General features: G+C 42.7%; 1 protein-coding gene across 1 annotated transcript in view; it reads left to right on the forward strand.

Annotated features, from left to right (window-relative positions):
- The window catches only part of HS6ST3 (heparan sulfate 6-O-sulfotransferase 3), a 728,019-nt gene extending 720,318 nt beyond the window's left edge, over positions 1 to 7,701 (forward strand). Inside the window, exon 2 of the mRNA XM_055542866.1 lies at positions 6,623 to 7,701. Within this exon, the coding sequence (XP_055398841.1) occupies positions 6,623 to 7,331 (709 nt within the window). The 3' untranslated portion in view covers positions 7,332 to 7,701. The remainder of the gene's footprint in view (positions 1 to 6,622) is intronic.
- The last annotated feature ends 16,427 nt before the right edge of the window (positions 7,702 to 24,128 follow it).

Raw genomic sequence — 24,128 nt, forward strand, 5'->3', positions numbered from 1 at the left:
CCTACTTTTGTCCCTCGTAAACTCTGTTGCTCAATGAAGCTTCCCACATCAACACTTTTCCTATTTTAGCAATTCACAGGTGCATGCAGAACTCATGACAAACTGGCCTCAGCATCCTGTTCCAGTTTGCCTGCATGGGTGCTAAGTCGCTTCAGTCATGTCTGACACTGTGCGACCCTGTGGACTGTAGCCCCCCAGGCTCCTCAGTCCATGAGGATTTCCAGGCAAGAAGACTGGAGTGGGTTGCCATACCCTCCTCCAGAGGATCTTCCTGACCCAGGGAACAAAATCATGGGTTATTTACCATTAGCGCCACCTAGGAAGCCCCCTGTTCTGGTTTGTTGTTGTTGCTCAGTCGCCAATTCATGTCTGACTTTTTGAGACCCCATGAACTGCAGCACACCAGGCTTCGCTGTTCCTTACCGTCTCCTGGAGTTTGTTCAAACTCATGTCCATTCAGTGATGCCATCCCACCATCTCAGCCTCTGCTGCCCTCTTCTTCTGCCTTCAATCTTTCTCTGCATCAGGGTCTTTTCCAATAAATTGGAGCTTACGTCCGTCTTTTCATTCATTCATTTATTGGCAAATGTTCAGTGAAATGCACACCATGAACTTGCTGGTCTCATTAGGCCGCTCTGCTCTCTGTACCTACTGAAATATTCCCTTAAGTATTCTTTGTCCACTCCTTACCTCCATGACTTGCTAATCAAGGGCTCTTTTTTTTTTTTTTTTTTTCTAATTTACCACTCCTAAACTTATAACACTTTGAGGCCATTTTATTCTTTTTTTATTCTCTACGTTTCCTAGAGCAGCTCCTTACACACACACACACTCACACACATACACACAAACCCTCAATAAGCCATATGTTAATTAAATGACTTGCTAATTAAAGAAATGAGCAATTATAAATACAATAAACTGCTTGGTGAAATACAGGTTCTTAAAGCAGAAGGGAAGAAAACTACTAAGTTTAGCATTTAAAAAATCTCATTTCTAATAATTATCTGGTATATGAAATATTCTGCCTTATACCTAAAGTCTCTCATGACTCTCTCTGCATATTAAACATCGTGATTGAATGATGGATGAATTAGAAGATTTTATGTCTTTTAACTCTGTTCACATGTTTTGGGCATTCAAAAATAGTATCAGATTAGTTTTTACGGGGAAAAAAGAAGGGCCTATTTGTCAAAGGCAATATTAACCTTAGTCATTAGAATACACTTATCTCCTTTGAAGGTCATTTCTTTTCCAGCATCATTTATTGAATATCTGCAGTGAGCAGGACTTTGTGGAGGTGCTGTGGAGCACCAGGCCTAAGGTCCAGTTATCAAAAAGGAACTTAAAGGGGAGATATGAACAGGACTTTCATACGCATGTTAAAAGCGCAGTAAGTGATACAGTAAACCCTCAAGGCTCGAAAAGTCAGGGGAGATGGAGATGAGGCTTGAGCTGGGCCAGGAAAGATGAGCAGGATGCAAATGAGCAAAGGTAAAGTCAAAGACTGAGGGAAGGCAGTTATGTCCTTGTGCTGGGTTTTGTATTTTTTAACAGGATTACCTTATAGCCGAGCAAGAGACTGAAAAAAGCACATGTTCCTAGTCTTTGCACTATAGTAAGCCATGCTGCTGCTGCTGCTAAGTCGCTTCATTCGTGTCGGACTCTGTGCGACCCCATGGATGGCAGCCCACCAGGCTCCCCCGCCCCTGGGATTCTCCAGGCAAGAGTACTGGAGAGGGGTGCCGTTGCCTTCTCCAATAGTAAGCCGTGATGGTCCCTATAACAATCATCAGCTGAAACGACCACTGAACTAACCAAAGAGCCCTAAGTTTCCTGAGTACACAAGGCTATGCCATCTTTACCCTGGGCTCACAAGAATAATTATTCTAAAGAGCTGTAATTGCTTTTCAGACATTCTTACATGAATTTGTCCAAACTCTCAAAGAGGCAGGTGGCAAACAGGAAATCTGCGGGCAGCAAGCTGTCATTAAGACAAAGTCTCTGTCCTCGGGATCTTTCTGATCCAGGGAGACTGGCAGAACAGTCCCTTAACTTGGTAGTTAGCATCTGTCCCACTTTACCAAAATCCCTGGGTACCTGAGATCTCCTTGAGGTCCATGTCTTGGTGATCTTGGGGTCCCTGCTGCCTAGCCCCGTGCACACGTGTGTGCTAAGTCAATTCAATCGTGTCTGACTCTTTGCAAGTCTGTGGACCGTAGCCCGCCAGATGCTCCTCTGTCCATGGGATCCTCTAGGCAAGAATACTGGAGTGGATGGCCATGCCCTCTCCAGGGGATCTTCCTGACCCAGGAATTGAACCCGTGTCTCTTACGTATCCTGCATTAACAGGCAGGTTCTTTACCACTAGCACCACCTGGGAAGCCAGTGCTTGGCAAATACTTGGGGGCTCAATTAATGTTTGGAGGATTCCTAGGTGAGTGAATGGATGGGTAAAGGGAGAAAATAATAGTTTACTTGTTAATGTTTCCAAAATCTGAGGAGAGTTTAACTGAAAAGTGTTTAACAGTTCAAATAGTGTTTAAGTGTTTGAACAGATGGAGCTCTGCCTCTGTTTAGGGGACTAAGTCAAAAGGGACTGGGTTCTGTGAGGACCTGTGCACGTGGCCACACGGCCTTTCCTGGGGAGCTTGCTCGTCCTTCTCTGGTCTCTGTTTTGCCCTCCATTGTGCTGTTGAACAAGGAAGGCTTGAAAAGGAAAGTTGCAGATTTCAGGGTATTTTTAAGAATTTTCCTTAGATTGGGATAGATTGGGAATTTGGGATTGACATGTGCACACTGCTATATTTAAAATAGATTATCAACACGGACCTAATGAATGGCACAGAGAACTCTGCTCAGTGTTCCGTAATAGCCTAAATGGGAAAAGAATTTTAAAAAGAGTAAATACATGTTTATGCATAACTGAATCATCTTGCTGTATGCCTAAAACTAGGACAACATTGGTAGCCCACTATACTTTAATATAAAATAAAAATTTTAAAAATAAAATATTCAGTTTGTTTTTTATTAAGAATTTTCTTTAGAAACTGAATTGGGCAGGAGCAGAAGAAAATGAGTTTCCCTCATTTGGGAGTGGGGAGGAGATTCATGAAACTGGAGTGAAGCTTATACATATGAGGCTGGACCTGTGGCCTGGAGGTGAACGTCATTTCATCAGTGACCTTGAAGTTTTCTGGCTGAGAGTAGAAAAGCAAACGAAAGTACAGAAAAAAATAGAAATGAGAAAAAATGATTTGATGAATCAAATTGTGATTTTTTTTTTTCCCTTCAATAGTTGGACGTTCTTCGATCCTATTGTTTTTAGCTTTCTATCATGACAGCTTTGCAGGATTGAACGAAACAAAGCATACAGGAGAATATGTCTGGCTTTAATATCCAAACGCTTTCAGGCACTTGGCTCCAGAACCGTGGAGGGAACAACTCTGTACTTTATCAGTATGAATGTCGCACTAATACACTTTTGTGTCTTGATGTCAGAGTTAGTCTTACTTACAAATGGACCCCTGACCTATTTGGCTGGTAGAACCTGCAGACATTTGAGAACAATTTTACTTGTATAAACATCACCCTACAATTTGGCTAATCGTTGTTTCAACGTAGTGTTACATTGAATAAAATTTGAAGCCAAGACCATTTTAAGTGTAAGCTAGTTTCAGTCAGCTTGGAGACCGTGTGCATTTCCGATGGAGCAAAGACACTGGGAATTCTTTGGCAAGTTTTCCGAAGTGAGACAACAGCTTCTCAGATTCCAGCAGCTGGTTCCAGTTAACCCTTTATGCCACAAACATCTGTCATTCTCAGCCCTAAAATCTCACAGCTTTTATGATTATTTTAAAAATTTGGATTGTGTATAAATTTGGGACGCATAAAGGGGGCTAAGTCTTGTCAATTGATTGTCATCTTTTTCATTTAAATCCTTTTTTGTGCATTTTCCATTTTATCCAACTAACCAGAAAAATTAGAAATTTCCCATTTGTGATCTTATTTGTCCAAGCAAAGATCTCTCTGATTTAAGGTATTCTGTCCTGATGAGTCTGTGTTCCTTAACTCACCCAAGTTACATTATAACCACTATCATTATCATTGTGTTTATATATTTATTATATAATTGTCAAATGAAAATAAGTCTCTGCTTGTAGACCTGAAATGTGAACAAGTTTCAACATAGGACCAAAGCAGGATTAATAATGACATGTCATATAACATTCAACCATATAATATCCTGAAAATCTTTATTGTCAGCATTTCCTTGTGGAGCCCAGAAATGATGTCAGTCATTTTCAACTTTCCCTTCAGATCTTTTGGGAAATTTTCCCCTACTGATGGAATTGTCAATCTGTCACCAGGAAAGACAACAGAGTAATGTAAAAGTGGTGATTGGCAAAGCAGGGCTCAGGCTGGCCCTTCTGTGGTGATTTCAGTACATTCTTCTTCCTGATTTAAAGGGATGAGAGTATTACTTAAGATTTTGGATTTTCTTTCAGTTCAGTTCAGTCACTCAGTCATGTCCAACTCTGTGACCCCCATGGACTGCAGCACACCAGGCTTCCCTGTCCATCACCAACTCCCAGAGCTTGTTCAAACTCATGTCCATCAAGTCAGTGATGCTATCCAACCATCTTATCCTCTGTCGTCCCCTTCTCCTCCTGCCTTCAATCCTTCCCAGCATCAGGGTCTTTTCCAATGAGTCATTTCTTCGCATCAGGTGCCCAAAGTATTGGAGCTTTAGCTTCAGCATCAGTCCTTCCAATGAATATTCAGGACTGATCTCCTTTAGGATGGACTGGTTTGATCTCCTTGCAGTCCAAGGAATTCTCAAGAGTCTTCTCCAGCACCATAGTTTCTTTAGCACATTTCAAAACTGTCTGGCTAGACGTTCAAAATAACTGAATACAATAAGTGTATTGTTTTAAATATACCTCATAAATTCCTTTTTTAAAAGCAGCATAAAAAAGAGTGTGGAGTGCCAGCTTCCCTGGTGGCTTATGGTAAAGAATCAGCCTGCAATGTGGGAGACATGGGTTCAATCCCTGGATTGGGAGGGACCCATGGAGAAGGGATAGGCTACCCACTCCAGTACTCTTTCCTGGAGAATACCATGGACAGAGGAGCCTGCCGGGCTACAGTCCATGGGGGTCGCAACGAGTCAGACGTAACTGAGTGGCTAACACTTCAATTCCTTATTTTTGTCACTGCTTTTACTAGCTATAATTTTTTTTTTTAGTACAGTTTAGATTGTCAGGGGGAGCAATGTTCTTTTCAGAACTTTTCAGAGCTGTTTTTGTCTGCCCAGGGCAAACCCTGAGTGTCACTCCTGGTGACAGAGGTGGGGTGGGCAGCCCACTCCTTTGGCAGCTGCTCAAATGATGAGAAGGATTTTCCTGACTCGGAATCAATATTTGCTTTTCTCTAATGCCTACTGCTGTGTCTTTATCTGTCGATTTTCCAAATCCCTTCTGGCCTCTTCACATCTCTCTTGTCCTTTTGAGCCAGTTGTACCCTGATCTTTACCTAATCATTCTGAAGCTAACCCTGTATAAAATGTATCTCTTCTCTGTGTTCCATTAGGTGCCATTAGATGAAATGACACCTGTGATGTTAGGAACCATAGCACCTGACAATTAATAAGCATTCAGTAAGAATTAGTTACATTTTTTGTTTTTAAAATTTGCTGCCCGAGAAAGCACAGAAGCTTTGAAATCAAATAGGCCTAAATTTTATCACAGTTCAAGTATTCATTTGCTCTAGAATCTTGGGCTGTATTTTTCACCTGTGTTCTCAGGTTTTTTGTTTTTTTTTTTTTTAAGTCATGATAGAACCCATTTTACAAGTTATGTTGAAGGTCTTCTATGCCAGTACTCACAAAGCACCTAGTCCAGTTTCCAGCACATAATAAGTGCTCAGTAAATATTAGTCTCCACACAACACATCTTTCCCCTACCCCACCAACCTCTTAACCCAGAAAAGATTAAGGAGACTTGCTTTCCGCTTTGCTCTTTCTAGTCTCCTGACTTTGGATAAATCATTTTAGCCCCCTTGCACGTTTCCCTATCAAATAGTCCCCAATATTTACTACAAAAGTACCTTTTAGGGATCAGATAAAATATCATTTGGGTGTTAACTATCAATAATCATGGTGAGTTTTCTTAAAGTAAGGTGGTGTTGTTGCTGGTGGTAATTTATCAGTGAATAATTACTGCATGAAGGCATGAACTATTTCTCCCAACCCCAGCCCTCCCCACACTGTGAGTGAGCGAAAGTCGCTCAATCCTGTCGAACTCTTCGAACTCTTTGCCAACCCCGTGGACTGTAGCCCACCAGGCTTCTCTGTGCATGGAATTCTTCTGGCAAAGAATACCGGAGTAGGCTGCCCACACTGTAGCCGAAAGAGAAAAAACGCAGCAAATGGTACTATAGAAGCATGCACAGAGAGGAACACTGGCCTAAAAGCCTCTCACGGGAGCACCGGCAGGACATTCTCAGGTGACCATTTGGCCGCCAAGTCCATTGGCTCAGTGCTGATATAAAGGCTACAGAGGCCCGAGTTCCCAGGGTTGTAGTTCTGGAGAACTGACGCTCTCCCCCTCATCTCTTCCAGGAATTTCTATTACATCACCATGTTGCGGGATCCAGTGTCCCGATACCTGAGCGAGTGGAAACACGTCCAGAGAGGGGCCACGTGGAAAACCTCCCTCCACATGTGCGACGGGAGGAGCCCCACCCCGGACGAGCTGCCTACCTGCTACCCGGGGGACGACTGGTCCGGGGTCAGCCTGCAGGAGTTCATGGACTGCACCTACAACCTGGCCAACAACCGCCAGGTGCGCATGCTGGCCGACCTCAGCCTGGTGGGCTGCTACAACTTGACTTTCATGAACGAGAGCGAGAGGAACGCGATCTTGCTGCAGAGCGCCAAGAGCAACCTCAAGAACATGGCGTTCTTCGGCCTCACGGAGTTCCAGCGCAAGACGCAGTTTCTCTTTGAGAGGACATTCAACCTCAAGTTCATCTCCCCCTTCACGCAGTTCAACATCACGCGGGCTTCCAACGTGGAGATCAACGAGGGCGCCCGCCGGCGCATCGAGGAGCTCAACTTTCTCGACGTGCAGCTCTACGAGTACGCCAAGGATCTCTTCCAGCAGCGCTACCACCGCACCAAGCAGCTGGAGCGCCAGAGGGACCGGCAGAGGAGACGCGGGGAGCGCAGGCTACAGCGAGATCACAGGGGCCACCGCTGGCCCAAACAGGAGGGGAACCCTGAGGGGGCCGTCACGGAGGACTACAACAGCCAGGTGGTGAGATGGTGACCTGCCCTCTCCTCCCGCGGAAGGGGGGAGCTGAGCCAGCCCTCTGACCTCACCTTGGAGAATGTGGGACCCCGCCGAGGACGTCTGGCCCGTAGGTGGCTTGCTTGGGACCCGCCCCACCCCGGCTTCCTCTCTCTGTCTTTACCTTTTTCCAGCCAGAGATGATCCATCTGGTTCTTTTTATTTATTTTTTTTTCTGACATTTGTTAATCTGTGATATTAAGTAGGGTAAGGAATGCACCCAACGGGGATAGACCTCTTTAGAAGGTCAAGGGGCAAAGCACCAACAAAGGAAAGAGTCCTTGGGATATTTTTTTTGCGGCAGCAGCAGCCCAGGTTGTAGTTTGGGCAACTGGAACCTACCCAAGTACACATGAAAAGCCAAATTATGGCTTGGATGTTCTGCTGAAACTGATCAGTTCATATTGTCTCTTTAATGGAAATACTGCTGTTGAAAGAGAGAGAAAGAGAAGGCTTTTTCAGCCTTCCCATGGGGTTTAACGCCAACACTCTCAGATGTTGGCTCTCATCTTTGAACTCTATTTGAATGTGGTTTAAATCATAAGTAGTGTAAAGTGTTTTGTTGTTACGGTTGTTTTTCAACACGATTACCCTGCTACTGACCATCACTGCGGACTCACATCCTCTGCATCTTATCCCTGAGCCATGCTTCTCCCCCATCTTTTAAGGAAAGGCTAGTAGATTCAGGAGATGTGTGCCTGTGGCCCCAGAGAAAGGAACATGGGTAAGGCCATTCAGGAGAGAACATGCTTATTAGCAAATACCTAAGGAGAACACGCTTTACCGGTTTTTATTTTCAGTGTAAGGAATAAAAGATAAATTAAGAAGGGAGAAAAGCAGGAGGATAACTACCTATCCACCATTTCCAATGTGACTGCAGAACCTTAGTTTTTTTAATGAGGACTATTTCAGAGTTTTTCCTATTCGGAGCAGGCCTCTTACCTGATACAGTACTGCCAGGTTTGAATCTCTACTATCATAGAGGAAAAGACACTTAAAACGAATTTGGCCTTTAGTATAGGAGCTCAGCTAGCATGTATGCAAAATAAAGTCAAGATCACTAACTTAAAAAATAACTCTGACTTAGGCCATGAGACATGGAACGCAGTGCCTGTTTTCTCCAGGAGTTTAGAAGGACTCTACCTCCCAACGTTTGAATATCTATAGCCTGGTAATCTTTTTTTCTCTGTGCATGATCTCTACCTGTTGTGAGAGCGTGGTCCGAAAAAATATGCTGCATTGCCAAGTGCTTCTTATTTTCACCTCTTCCCAGCCACAGCTACAACACAATGTCTTTGAATAATAAGGGGAGAAATATGGCAGAGGGAGTGGAAAGCCTTTGCCTAGCATTTAGTAGGGGATCAGAGTGAGTAGAAAGTTTCACAACAGACTGATCTGATCAATCCTTTCAAGGAGCTGAAGGCAAAATGAGTGAACCCCCTAAATCAGATTGAAAAGCCTATTTCATTGATATCCAACATGTTTGATGTTTAAGCCAGCTTTACATAAGCTGCGTCTCAGCCTCCAGAATACTCTCTCCGGGGTTGAGAGTTAATCAACCCACATTCATGGAGCACTCGCCTGCACAGAGGGGAGCCTGGTGTCTCCATCAAAGAGAGTTCTAGAGAAGAGGCTTAGATATTTCTGATACTACCCTCGGCTTCATCTCTCATGGGAGGAAAGGCATTACTGGGACCTCCCTTGTGCCAGGCACTTTGAGAGGCCCTTTTCATAACTCAGATCTATTCACAAGAAGGTAGATGCTGTTTGTCCCAATTTCACGATGTGGAAAGTGAGAGTCACAGACAATAAGTAGCTTCCTCATGGGTTGTGAGCTAGATTTGGCTGACTGCAGAGGGCAGACTCTTTTTTTGTCTCCATAATGTTTTCCATATGGGATAAAAGCTTCTTGCCAATCGTGCTAGAATCCACCCGTTATTGTCCAGAAGGGTTTGCGGCTAACCCACCTGAGTATGATAGCTCCAAGCCATCAGGGACCCAGTGCCAGGTTGCCTTGGGTGAGTCCAAGCTCCTCCAAATCACTCATCCATCAAGGAGATGAGAGACTGATGGCTTTATAGGCAGTTGTACTTCTTAACCCATAGATGGGGTGGGTTAAAGGGGCCGAAAATATAGCTTGTTAGCTGATAGAGATTAGGCTCACAAAATATTAGCATCTCCCTTCCTGATGATTTGTTCCTAAGGTAGTGAGAAAGAAGGCTTGCTACTGGGATTAATGAGCAGCTTTCTCTCTGTCTTCCCATTTCAATGCTAAGATCTAATGCTCTGTAGAATGGCAGAGCTGCAAATTATTGTTCTGCCTGTCGCTGTGAATCACTCACACACACACACACACACACATGCTAACAATTCAATGTTTTGTCATGTGGAAAATCAAAACAAGTTAGAAAGCATTCAGATTGTTTCTTTTAAACTCACTTTACATTTTTGGCAGAGAATTCGTGCCTAGCTGAGGCTTGAAGGCAGCCTCTGCTAACTTCACACTGTTCCTCAGGCGCCTCAAGGTTTCTATCAAAAAGCTTTCCATGGCCTCGCTGCTGAAGGCATGATGTATGAGGCTCCGCTGGAGACCCAGTATCAGGATGTTCAGAGGAGAAACCATCTCTCTGTATTGGCCTGAGGCCAGTGCTGAGCAAATTAAAAAGACCGACATGAACTTCCTCCTTCGTATCATTTCATTCTAAAGCAGCACATTCGTCATCTCCCTGCGGTCCTCTGTTGATAGAAATGAAGAGGTGAGGATGCAGTTTGTTCTCTCAAAATTGACAGTGCACCTACATGCCCAGTGATCCTCAGCTCAGGGAAAGGATGTCAGCAGAAGGCATCTGGGTCTAAGGATCCATGGGTAGCCAGCAGCTTAAATTGCTGTTGTTCAGTTGCTAAGTCATGTCCAACTCTTTGCGACCCCTGTGGGCTGCAGCACGCCAGGCTTCCCCGTCCTTCACTCTCTCCCAGAGTTTGCTCAAACTCATGTGCATTGAGTCGATGATGCCATCCAACCATCCCATCCTCTCTCACCCCCTTCTCCTCCTGCCCTCAATCTTTCCCAGGATCAGGGTCTTTTCCAATGAGTTGGCTCTCTGCATCAGGTGGCCAAAGTATTAGAAATTCAGCTTCAGCACTGGTCCAGCCAATGAATATTAAGACCCCAAACTAACTCATTCCAGATACATCTGTGTTAAAAGCCCAGCAGAAGCAAAAAAAAAAAAGAAGAAAAATCCCTAAGGAGTTCCACATCCTGTTGACTCCTACAATTCCCAGGTGGACCTTCCTTTCATTCTCTGGCAATGGCAACATCAGTAACCAGACTGGGATAAACTATCTATGTATGTGTGTGTTTAAATTATTATTAAGGAATAAGATACGTACTATATATTCTGTCTCCTTTTAACTTTTCAGCTACCTACTCTCAACAATAGAGAAAACCTGCCCTGAGAATTATTTGAATACTCTTTCTAATGATTGCTAACATTAACAATCAGTGTTAGGCAACAGTTAAGCTTATCACATGCGTTATTAAAAAATTATAAAAATATGCTTCTTATCATCAAAAGGAGGTAACTTTATCAGAAATAGTTTGACCAAAGGTTTGAAATGAGGACTTGTTCAAAAATCTGACAATATGAATGAGAGGGGATCAAGGAGGTGAGCAAAGATCATTAAAATATAAATACAAGTCCATTAGGTAGGATTTCTATTTGGCTGCTTTAACAGAGAAACTGAAAACTATAGTGACCTCAAAAGATTGAAGCAATTGCTGTCTCAGTTAGAAGACAAACTAGCCTGCCATGTGATAGTACGAGAATCCCAGACCCTCTCTTGCTCTTTCATCCTAACACACAGCTTTCAACCCATGGTCCAAGATGACCGCTTCAGCTCCTGCCATCTCATTTTTATTTCAGATAGCTTAGAAGAAGCGGAGAGAAGTTGCACATATCAATTCCAGTCACATCTCACAGGCTAACACCTAGCTATTAGCTACATCTAGCTGCTAAGAAGACCAGGAAATGTCATCATTATTGGTTGCCTTGTGCCTTGATAAATATATAGGTTCTATTATTAAAGAAACAATGTGAAAATCAATACTGATCAAAACTATCAGTCTCTGACACAAAAAGGAATTGAAAAACTCTTTCAAGTACTTTTCAATGTCATCTATTTCGTCACCCATTTTTGCTAAGGCTAAGATTAAAATTTTGTGATTTTGTATAGTATTTCATGCTTTTCAAAACATTTTTAATCTAGTATCTCATTTGATCTTCACCACAGTCTTGTATGTAAAATAGCTCATTAATCCCATTCTATAGTTTGACATGGAGATTCAGTGATGTTGAAAGATTTCCTAAAGATTCTAGTTTATTAACAAGACAGGTACTCACAGCCCCAGTCTTTTGACTTCATATTTTTCTGCTACTTTATGCTACTCATCATCAGTATTGGGACTGAGAATTGCAAGAATACGAAATCTCAATCTTGATTGATTTATAGCTTCCCTTGCCTTCTCACAGAACTGCAGAGACTCAGAAAACACCGAGGAGAGGGGCAGAGTTGGCTCTCAACTCCCTGCCTCCAGGGAGGAAGCCTCTTATTAAGAGTGAAATGGCCGAGAGATGGGTAGTGTTACAGGGAAATCTTGAAGCATCACCACTCAAACACCTCTCATTGGACGTCCACCCCATCCAGTCCAAAAACTATTCAAGATGAAGCCCAAGGGAATGTACGTACTCCTTAGGGAAGCTTGGTGGTAGAAATATTTTGAATAAGTGGCAGCCTGAATAGAGATGCTTTACAGAGGCACAAGAGAACCCCTGGTTGAAAAATCTCCCTTCCTCTCTACTTCTTCCCTCAGTCCCTGGAATTTTATCAGCGACATACTGCTTTGGTTCTTAAAATTTTTATTTGCTATTAAATGAATCCCTTTGCACATTTGCCAGGGAGAGGGAACGCTTTCAGTTGTCATAAGCCAGTACCTTCCCACCAAGGATTTACCTGACTCCTCTCCAACTCAGACTTCTAGCTGAGAGCAGAGCCTGTAGGAAGGGATCATCCTCATGGGCTCAGACGTGGGGATTGGGAGAGAAAGGGTAGCTGCAGAGAAAAGTAGGGCTTTTAAAAGCAGGCAGGTCTTTAAAAAGGGGGAAAGATGTGCCAGGGAATAGGGAAACATAGGAAAGTGAGTCGGGGACAGTTCCCATCCTCAGTGTCAAGGGCAGTCTGGAGCCATTTGGATTCTTTTGGCCACTGCAAAGAGCAAGAAAAGGCTTGAGGCTTGTGAGACAGGATCAGAGCATTCGGGATAATTTTAGGGACTGAACTGGAGCTGGATCAGAGAGAAAGCTGGGGTGGACTTTGGCAAAGGGTACTGTGATCTGATCACAGCTGTGTCTCTAAGGTCTTTCTTTTTTGTCGTTACTGTGCCTCCGCGGGTCAGCAGAACTCCAGCTAAAAGTCTGCAGGTGGGTATTGGGACTGGCTGAGTCCAATGACCTTACCCATTTATGTCATCTATGGGCAGCATGCAAAGGTTCTTTCTCCAAGGCACTTTCAGCTTTTCTTCCACCCCGCTCCCTCCATCTCTACTGGACATAAGCGTGCTTTCTCCCGCCACATCCACCTAGACACACCTGAACTAACTCCCTTATTAGCCCCTCTGGGCAAATGGGCAGGGTTCTGAGACCTGTGTGTTTTGTAGCCTAATGGACAGACTGCATACGGACCCCCCCTCGCAACACACCTGCAGAACCAACCTACCTTGCAGAGGTGCTGAGATTTCCAGAGGACTGGCCTCACTATGAACACCAGCAACATCTGCAAGACAAAAGCCCCTGAACTTCCAAGCCAGGACTGGAGGTACCCTAACAGAACCGCGGATCTGAGGACACGGGAGCACAGATGTTTTTGAGCCTGTGTTCTAGGTCATCGATGAACAAGAGTACAGCTGTCATGCTTTGGCACATTAAATGGAGCCTCCGTGGGTTACAAGTTCGGTTGTAGTTTGTGGGGATTTATCAAAGGGCCAGATGTCAGTGCTGAGAGGCTTCAGTTCTTTCTGGGGAAACTGAGGGAGCAGCATCTGTCATGGTCATTGTGACAATGACTGTGTGATTTAGTCATTGTCCCATTTATTTCCACCAGCTTGTCATTTTTTTTAATCATGTGACCATCGTTTCTTTTCCTTCCCTCTCCACACCTCCCTCCCCAAAAAGACCTTCTGGGTTTTGCTTGTATTATTTTTCATTTCACAAATCCACAGTGAAAAATGGTGGAAAGAAGAATCTGGACTTGTGTCTGGTGCCCCATTTTAGATGTAAAGATAGTTATCCAATAGATAGTAAGTGATTTCTCCTAAGATATTTCTTTCTGTTTCTGTGCAATACTATGTATGAACTCGGGTACTAGGAGATTGTATTGTGAGATTATCAACCTTTATTGCTATTTAAAAATGATAGTTTGTAGAACTGAGAATTCCCATTGATGTGAAGCACAATTTAATGAATAAGTTAACATATTAAACTGTTGTGATGTCAAGAACAACTGTCTCCCTCTGTGATTTTGTTAGACATTGTTGCAAAAGGAGAAGAGCTGGTTAAATACTTTAAGGGATTTGTGGAAATTGAATACAGGGGATGAGCTTTGTCAAATTCTAAAAATCCATGCTTTGGATACAAATGTGGTTATTGGATGTGAGACTTTAAAAGCATAAAAGACAAAGAAAATATAGATTGAAGCAATTTCAAATCTCTGAGGCCAGGGAGGGTTTCACAGACTCTCAAGCATGTGAACTTCTAAAACCATGGCTCTTGGTGAGGCTCCCCAGTTCAGTGCCCACTCAGCACACTGACATTCACAGCGAAATGCAGAAAGCAACCCGCAGACTTAAAGGAGGAGGCAAAGGTCTGAGAAAGAATGATGGAGGAGGAACAGCAGGGATTAAAGGAAAGGAGTTTGGAATTCAAGCTAAAAGAAAGGAAAGAAAGAAGAGGAATGGAGGAAAGAGGAGGAGAGAAAAAGAGAGGAAGAAAACCCAAACAGTAATGAAATCCATTATGGGTCCCTCCAGTTTCTGTGCGTATGGTTTGCCAGATTTTATTTATTTATTTTTTTTTAATGACTAGTTCCTCTAATACAAAGAAACAAAATTAACTTCTAGGAGAGAAAAATTTCCTTCATTCAAAAATCCCTTGAGTGATACAATTTATCATTTTCTTTTTGTTCTATCTGGAGAAGGAAATGGCAACCCACTCCAGTATTCTTGCCTGGAAAATCCCATGGACAGAGGAACCTGGTGGCTACAGTCCATGGGGTCTCAAAGAGTCGAACACGACTGAGCAACTTCACTTTCACTTTCACTTTTTGTTCTATAGGTGTGGGAGTTGTGAACCTCCTCCTTGCTTGCTTGTTAGTTTGATTTGGAGCCTTAGAAAAATGTCCTTCAGCCAGGTTCCTCCATCTAGTGAGAATCATATGCAAAGGGACATTGACTCTAGAGCAACTGCAGTAGCTTATAAAAAAGACTCCAAAAAATGGAAGTTAAATACACATCTACACACACACACAGACATTTGGGGGACTTTTGTCTTTCAAGAAAAACCTCAGACAAGTTAAGAGAAGGACTAAGAAACATTTGAGATTTACTACTTTGTCTCATTCACCTCGAAAATAGTGTTAAAAACAAGATTGAAAAAAATGTCAAATATATTATTGAAAATATGCTTTCAATATGGTACTGTTTCACAAATCATTTTTCATATCAAATATATATTTGAAAATTAATGGAGTAAACTAATTCAATATAATTATTTCTTCATGTTGTAAATAATTTGTTTTTTATGATATTAAAGTAATATATGAACTTAGATAATTTGGGAAATACAAGGCATTAAAAGGTTCATAAATTATAGAGCCAAACTCAGACATTATTTTGATCTATTTTCTTTACTATTATGTAATGCATTAGCAATTAGAGTAACATTTAGATAATAAATGTTTTAAGAAATTAAAACCATATAGTCTATGCAATGTAAATGCATATGTTAATATCTTAGCACCCATTCTTTGAAAACATTATTTTAATAGCTGCATATAATTTTACCATTCCCATATTTTGGAGCATTCTGGTTATTTTCAGTTTTTTCCACTAATATAAATAACACTGAAATGAATATATTTGTACACAAGCAGCATCTTTGTATCCCCCTTGGAGAGAAGACAATGGATGAATTATTTGTATCTTCCCAATGACTCCAAAGGAAAAAAATATTCAAAATTATATTCAAAAATTATTCAAAATAGGTCAAAATTACTTAAATGGAGCAGGATGGGGAACACATGTATACCTATGGCGGATTCATGTTGATATATGGCAAAACCAATACAATATTGTAAAGTTAAAAAATAAAATAAATAAAAATAAAATTAAAAAAAAAGAAAAGTTACTCATAGAATCAAAGAAAAATATCTGTATGTCTCCAGAACCACCCTCCTGGCCCTAGATTGAAGCTCTCATTCCCAAAGATGCTGGGGGTGCTGGCTGTAGGCTGATAGCTCCCAGCTGAGTCTCTCAGGGACCTGGCCTCCCCCAAGGTCATGCCACCTTTTGGGGAAAGGTCATATAGAATGACTCTGCAGAGGAGCTGAGGGTCAGGTCTTTTGACTGGCGGCATCTCAGCTGCAATGCACCCTGTAGGCTCAGCTGAGGACTGCGTGGCCAAGTATCTCGGGTCACTGTCTGTTTCCACCCCATCCTGCTGCCGACAGGTGTGACCCCAATCAGCTCTGGACACACACCTCACATGGACTCTGCTCTTCGGGAAGGAAGACCTGCCGTGGACCTCCGAGTACTAGCCTCCGCAGCCTTCTGCCACGTGGTGTCTTTGTTCTAGCACCTGCAGACTTCCTATCTTTTGAGCTCAGCTGTCTTGAAACATTATTATGGCATATTTGGTCCAACATTTCTACTTGTTTGTAGATGTAAGAGAAATCTGTGTTGGCTCAGCTTGTCAAGTTCCTAGAAACAAGTCTGCTTTTAAATGTTGAAATCTCCTTTGAGTTTATGCTTCTACAGCTTTTCCATTATTTGGCCCTTCATCACATGTTCTATTTTGAGACTCCAGATTTTCACAATTAACTTTCCCTCCTTTTCTACTTTGAAGGGCTTTTCCCTCTGTTTGCTTATCTTTTCCAAAACCTGCCTGTTTGTATTCTTTCCCTCAATGATATTTCTATTTTCCCACCTACACGTGTTGTATATATTTTACTTTACATTTCCACCTCTTAATTTTTGTTTTCAGTTTTTAATCTTATATTTATGCTTGGGTTTTTCATTTTAATTTTATTTTTATTTTTAAAAAAATTGTTTTCAAGCCTTTGTTTTATTGGTCTAGCTTTTTATCTTTTATTAATCTTTTTATCTTTTATTAATCTCACCAATTTTATCTGTCTCTTAATGCTTAACTTCTTATTTTTATAGATAGTTTGTTGTTATACTCAATTTTCTATCAAGTGTAAAAATGTTAGTCACTCAGTTGTATCCAACTCTTTGCAACCCCATGGACTGTAGCCACGAGGCTCCTCCACCCATGGGATTTTCCAGGCAAGAATACTGGAGTGGGTTGCCATTTCCTTCTCCAGGGGATCTTCCCGACCCAGGGATCAAACCCAGGTCTCCCTCATTGCAGGCAGATTCTTTACCATCTGAGCCACCAGGGAAGTGCATTTTCTATCAAAGTTTCTTTCGGTTTCTCCCTGTTGGTTATAATGGTCCCTTTTCTTTATTTTGAAACAAACATTTTATTCCTGCTGTTTTAAGTCAACATGTGGTCAGGTAATTCTGCCTGCACAATTTCTACTTTCTGAACTATACTGAGGTTCTTTGGGGGCTTTGTATGTACTCAGTTTTTGTAAAAATTTCATGGATACCTGAAAAGAATATGTATTGCATTATTAAATTATATATCTACAGAAATTTCTCTATGTATAATATAAACACATATGTAAGGTATACTGTAACTATCATTGCATATATAGCATTGTATATAATCATTATATGTGTACATAGACATATATGTGCATACATATATATGTATATATATATAAATACATAATTTATCAAAGACACAGTGCCTACTAAAATCTCCCAGTATAACTGTACTTGGATCCTTCCATAATAGTTTATAGCTCGTATATTTTGGGGACGTGTTATTTATTGTTTATGACTTCCATTTTGCTTTGATGAGGATGTCATTTCCCATATAAAATGATCTCCTTTGTATCATTTAATATTTTCTGCTTTAAATTCTCCTTTCATTTTAACATTATTTTCAACTTTTTGTAATTTGCAGTGTACACACACTTTAATTTTTCTTCACATGGTCTGAGCCTGTGTCTTTTAGTTTGAGAGTTGTTATGACTTTTAGGTTGCTATCCTCTGATATTCTCTTGTTTTATGATTTCACTACTTATACTTCTTCTCTATTTTATGTTCTGTTATCCGGATAAGCTCTGATTTTTTTGGAACCAATATTAAAAATCCAACCATATTTATTTGACATGCCTTTGTGTGACTTGAAGATGTTTACATTTACATGCTTCTCTCATCCTGTTTCCAATTGTTAGTTTTAATTACCTAATGTAAGAACCCAGGATTAGATGCAATCTGGGACTTGAGATGGACAGTTATTGCTGCTGCTATAGTTTTACTACAGTTACCATTATAACTGTATCAAAAAGAGATAAGAGAATGTAAATTGAGCACACTGTTGTTCTTATCCTAGTCTGGAAATTCTGAGCTATTTCAAACTCAAAGTCATCACACTTCTGGGTGCTGTTCGCATATCTGATCATTTAAATAATTCATACAGTTGTTGCATGTGGAATAAGAAGATATGAGGATAAAGAGGAAATCGGGACCTCTCATACTGGTGTTTGAAAGCCATGGGGACAGCTGGCTTTCAGGATGTCATCAGTTCCTGTGAATAATGTGTTTGCTCAATGAGAAAAAAAAAATTAAAGGAGTGAAAATTTTCTCAGAACTCTAGAAGCACAATTGTTTTCAAGTTTAATTTATGACTAACTAAATCCATAATATACACAAAAGAGGTGAGAGGGGACAAAACAATCTTCTGTAGTTAGTAACAGAAGTTTTGAAATTTAAGAATAGAATTTTAAAATATTTCTGAGGAAGAACAGTGAGTGTTAATATCAAAGTAACAGCTAGAGAATAAATGTAACATAAGGATTCTTTTCTGGAAAGGAAAGACAGTGCCTTCACAAATCTGTGATGCTCACTTGATCTGGGGCACGATTTTGTTCAGTCACTGTCATGTCCAACTCTTTGTGACCCCATGGGCTGCAGCACACTAGGCTCTTCTGTCCTCCGCTTTCTCCCGGAGTTGTACTAATACCCTCTTGTCTCTGTACCCACAGGTGTTAAATGACAAGAAGTCATTAAATCCGTGCCAATCAGGGCATCATGCCCAAGAGCTCTGCCAGGATGCCTGCCAGTTAAGTCTTAAGCAGAAGTATATGTATCACTGTTCTAAGAAGCCGTTCCTGAAGGTTTCTGTCCACACATGCAGCTGTAGGTCACGGCCACTCACCCCCAGCTACCCCGTCACTGCTCCCCACATGAAGGTGGAAACCACTAAGGATGATACATTATCTCAATCACCACTGAAGAGTCATGGTCTTCTGCTAATGCCACTTTCTTTGCTCTCTAGGAGACAAAGCCACCCCTAGGTGAGATTCTGAAATTTAGAAAAGGTACACAATTAACTCATAGAATTATGATGTCCCCCATCCTGGAGTTACTAATGACCAATTTTACTCAAAGTCGTTGGAGCACGCTTTCATTAATTTTCAACAGTCCCCAAACTCAGATTAGCAAGGTTTTTGTCCCCCATAGTAATTTCTGTGACTCCATATAAGGTTAGTGGAGATTCTGCAATATCTTTGCTGCTGCTGCTAAGTCGCTTCAGCCGTGTCCAACTCTGTGCGACACCATAGATGGCAGCCCACCAGGCTCCTCCGTCGCTGGGATTCTCCAGGCAAAAACACTGAAGTGGGTTGCCATTTCCTTCTCCAATGCATGTAAGTGAAAAGTGAAAGTGAAGTCGCTCAGTCATGTCCCACTCTTTGCAACCCCATGGACTGCAGCCTACCAGGCTCCTCAGTCCATGGGATTTTCCAGGCAAGAGTACTAGAGTGGGGTGCCATCGCCTTCTCTGGCAGTATCTTTATTACCATCTAAATCAGAGCCCAGAATGATGATAATTTAAATCTTTCCAGGACTTCCCTAGTGGTCCAGTGGTTAACACTTCACCTTCCAAAGCAGAAAGTGCGGGTCTGATTGCTGGTCAGGGAGCTGAGACCCCCACATGCTTCAGGGCCAAAACAACCAGAACATAAACAACAGAAGCAATATTGTAACAAACACAGTAAAGACTTTAAAAATGGTTCACATTTTTAAAACTCTTTAAAAGGAAAATTTAACTCTTTCTGATCTTTCTTTCCTTCTTTTCTTTTTATTATTCCTTTTTTCTTTCCATTCAAAAAACAGTCACTGAGTGTGTTCTAACAAGCACAATGCCAGGTACCAAAGTTAAAAGAATAGGGTCCTTCTGTTACAAAACACTAATTTCTGATTGTTTTCAGTGATCCCTTTATCATCTACAGTCAAGTAAGTGGCAGGTTCCCCAGAAAAGACTCTTTCCTTGCCCCTGCTCCCCAGAAATACCTCAGAGAATTTCTTCATCTTCAACCATCTGAACCTGCTTATCCCACCTCTCTGGTCCGCTGTTGTACCTACTTTACTCCAGATCAGCATTTTCCTCTGTTCTCAGACACTCTTTGCCTAGACGGTCTTCCCTCCTCCTGTGCCATGACCCACAGCCACAACCCGGTGCTACCCCACTCCGTGCCCTGCTCAATATCCTGGCATCCAGCCCACACACAGGTTTGGTGTCCTGGCCACCCAGGACTAAAGGGCAGAGGCATCCGTGGCCACCTCAGATCCTCTGCCCTGGGACAGGATAGGTTTCTGAGGCTCAGGGACAACTTCCGTGGGTTGGCCACTGTTTAACATCACTGAGCATGGCTCACAGGGGACACCCAGGGTATGTTTGATGAATGGGTGAGTAGCTGAAAGAATCAACGAGACGATGAATCCCGCTTGTCCTCTTGGCAAGCCAAGCACCTTCCGTCCTGACCACAAGGACCTCCATTCTGATGGGTCTTAAACAGACAGCGCTCTCTAGATAGCTCTATTTCTGTGAACTAATCACCTGCTGCTGCTACTGCTGCTAAATTGCTTCTGTCGTGTCCGACTCTGTGTGACCCCATAGACGGCAGCCCACCAGGCTCCCCTGTCCCTGGGATTCTCCAGGCAAGAACACTGGAGTGGGTTGCCATTTCCTTCTCCAATGCATGAAAGTGAAAGTGAAAGTGAAGTCGCTCAGTCGTGTCCGACTCTTTGCGACCCCATGGACTGCAGCCCACCAGGCTCCTCCGCCCATGGGATTTTCGGGGCAAGAGGACTGGAGTGGGGTGCCATCGCCACTGGTGCCTAAATGGCCTCAATTTAACTATCCAAAAGAAACTTATTATCTGCTTTTTTTTTCATTTGAAAAAAAAATCTGTTCTTCTTCTGTCCTTTGTTAACCCACACTCAGCCATGAACTATAGGACACTTGGGGGTCACTGAAGGTCAAACTCCTAGTCACCCTCAAATCCCATTCTGGTGATGCTGTTGAAAAACCTATCTCCTCTCCCACCACTGCCCTGGTTTAGATCAGCCTCCTATCTCATCCTTTATGCCAATGGGAAGTCCTTATACCTATTTAATCTTCATAGTAATACTGTGAGGCTTATGACTTTTTCTAATTAGAAATTGAAGATCAGAGAAACTGAATTAAAAAAAACACCTAATGGATATATAGTTGATAAGTGTTAGCACTAGGATGTGAAGTCAACTATGGGCTTCCCTGACGGCTCAGTTTGTAAAGAATCCGCCTGCAATGCAGGAGACCCCAGTTCAATTCTTGGATTAGAAAGATCCCCTGGAGAAGGGGAAGGCTACCTGCTCCCGTATTCTGGCCTGGAGAATTCCATGGACTGTATAGTCCAGTTCAGTTCAGTTCAGTTCAGTCGGTCAGTCATGTCCGACTCTTTGTGACCCCATGAACCACAGCACGCCAGGCCTCCCTGTCCATCACCAACTCCCAGAGTCCACCCAAACCCATGTCCTTTGAGTCAGTGATGCCATCCAACCATGTCATCCTCTGTTTTCCCCTTCTCCTCCTGCCCTGTCCAAGGGGTCTCAAAGAGTTGGACACGACTGAGTGACTTTCACTTTCACTTGCCTCAGCCCAAAGCCCCAAGTTCTGTGTGCAAGAATTTTCTCCCCACCTCCAAAACCTTTCCTCTCGGCCTGATATTCTGGCTTTTCAAACACCTGGTCATGTCCTCCTCCCTATTCAATCTTGTTGATGGTGGCCAGTTGACCTTTGGATCAAGTGAACACTCTGCAGCAGGACCTTTAGGACCCATCATCCCACCACATACCCTCTGATGTCATCTTGCTCTCTACTAAATCTGTCTCTACTAAATCTGTTATGCTAGTCATGCAGATTCCTGGAGAATTCTCCCAAGTTGTCTGGGGGAAAAATGAATACCTAAGGGGATCATCAGATGGGGCTTCCCAGGTGGCTCTCTTGGTAAAAAATCCACCTGCCAATGCAGGAGACATGGGTTTGATCCCTAGGTTAGGAAGATCCCCTGGTGTAGGAAACGGCAACCTGCTCCAGTATTTTTGCCTGGAAAATTCCATGGACAGAGGAGCCTGGTAGGCTATAGTCCATGAGGCCACAGAGTCAGACAGATTGAGCAACTGAACATATACACGTGTCATCAGATGGGTAAGGATGGAGTTAAACAAGAAGGGGAGTTAAATGACAGCAGGGACTTGGACCTTCTTTAGGTGGAGGACCTCATGTAGCAAGAGGGCCATTTTGACTGAGTAGCCAACTATTATTCTATACTCAGTGCAGAAGAGAGAGGGGAGAAGAATGAAATTCTCTAATTAAAGGGAATATTTTAGTGAGTGCCACACTAGATAATTGTTGAGAAGAGTCCAATCTGATATTGAGGCACCACCATGGTAATGAAACCATGAACTGTGTGCAGGAGGCCATACCTGTAGGGACATGACTGACTCTCCCTAAGGAAAAGTTCTTTTGGGTCTGTCTTTGGTCATAACAACAAGGGGACCACTGAAGGTCTCTTGACCTACTTCTACTTCTGGTGGCTCAGACAGTAAAAAATCTGCTGGGAATGCAGAAGACCCAGGTTCAGTCCGTGGGTCGAGAAGATTCCCTGGAGAATGGAATAGCTACCCGTTCCAGTATTCTTGCCTGAAGAGTTCCATGGACAGAAGAGCCTGGCAGGCCACAGTCCATGGTGCTGCAAACAGTTGGACATGGCTGAGCAACTAACACACTTCTACTTCTTAGCCAGTCTTTGGAGGAGAGACCCTAAGAACATATAGGCAACTTCAAAAAAATAAAAAGAAAGCAAGCTGGGGGTAAGGTAGGAGATAAGGAAAGCAACTTGTCAAAATTACTGAGTCAGTGACAAAACAAGGATGCACTGAGTATAATTTTAATATTGTCCTATTTAATTCTTTGAGGGCAGGTAATTCTAGCTTATCATTTAGTTAATCAGAATATTTGTGTTTCCCATGATACTGCTATCCGCAGATTCCTTAGCCTGAACAAGTGGGAGTTTATCATGAAGCAATATCTTTTAGTTTGAGTTTGGCTTTTATAGTTTGTTTTCCTGCTTTAGGACTCACTATCTTGTTAGCATGTGGTTCCTGGACTGTCTACGGATTTCTCTGATGAAAGCCTCCAGGTAAATTGGTTTGCTTTACCTCCTGAGATAGTAATTTAGATAGACAAGAAGAATCAGACTCTTGAACACTTTCATTGGCCCTTCATGATCAAATCTTCCTGTAAACAATCAGAAATAGGTAACAGTGGTGAATTAACTCCTTGATGGTAGAAGGAAACCCGTTCTAGATTTGGGATCTTCCTGCCTCCAACCTTCGCTCAGCCATCACCCTCCAGATTGCCCAATCATGAGGTCATCCCCACATTTGAGGACCAGCACGAGCATTCCAATAGAGGATCTGCTCAGCTGACCAGTTCCCTCTGCTTCCCACTCATTGTTCCATCCCAGTCTGGGAGGGGGATGGTCTCAAGTCCCTGGACATCTCAGGCCAGAAGCCCAATTTGTGGCCACCTCTCCCTGCCACACTCACCCCTTGGGTGGACTCCCACCAGAGCACGTGGGACCTTGAGGAGTGGTTTGTCCAGCATGCTGTTTGTTTGGGCAGATAGTCTGAGGCGCTGGGTACCCAGCACATGGAGTCGAATGAGGGAGGGTCACAGGTGTCAGCTGACACATCCCTCCTGGACCTGGAATCCTTCCCCCACCAGGAAGGGGCAGGACTGGAGGAGGACCAGGGCGGTCCCTCTAAGCCTGGGAGTCCTGGTGGTCTGAGCCAAGGGTTGGTTGTTTTTGTTTTTTTTTAATTGTTAAAAATTTTTATTTATTTTTATATTTTTGGCTGTGCTGGGTTTTCACTGCTGCATGGGCTTGTCTCTAGTTGTGGTGAGCGAGGGCTACTTTAGCTGCGGTGCTCAGGCTTCACATTGCGGCGGCTTCTCATGTCGCAGAGCACAGGCTCTAGTCCACACA

Source organism: Bubalus kerabau, chromosome 12 (genome assembly GCF_029407905.1).
Source record: "Bubalus kerabau isolate K-KA32 ecotype Philippines breed swamp buffalo chromosome 12, PCC_UOA_SB_1v2, whole genome shotgun sequence".
Classification (NCBI taxonomy): Eukaryota; Metazoa; Chordata; class Mammalia; order Artiodactyla; family Bovidae; genus Bubalus; species Bubalus kerabau.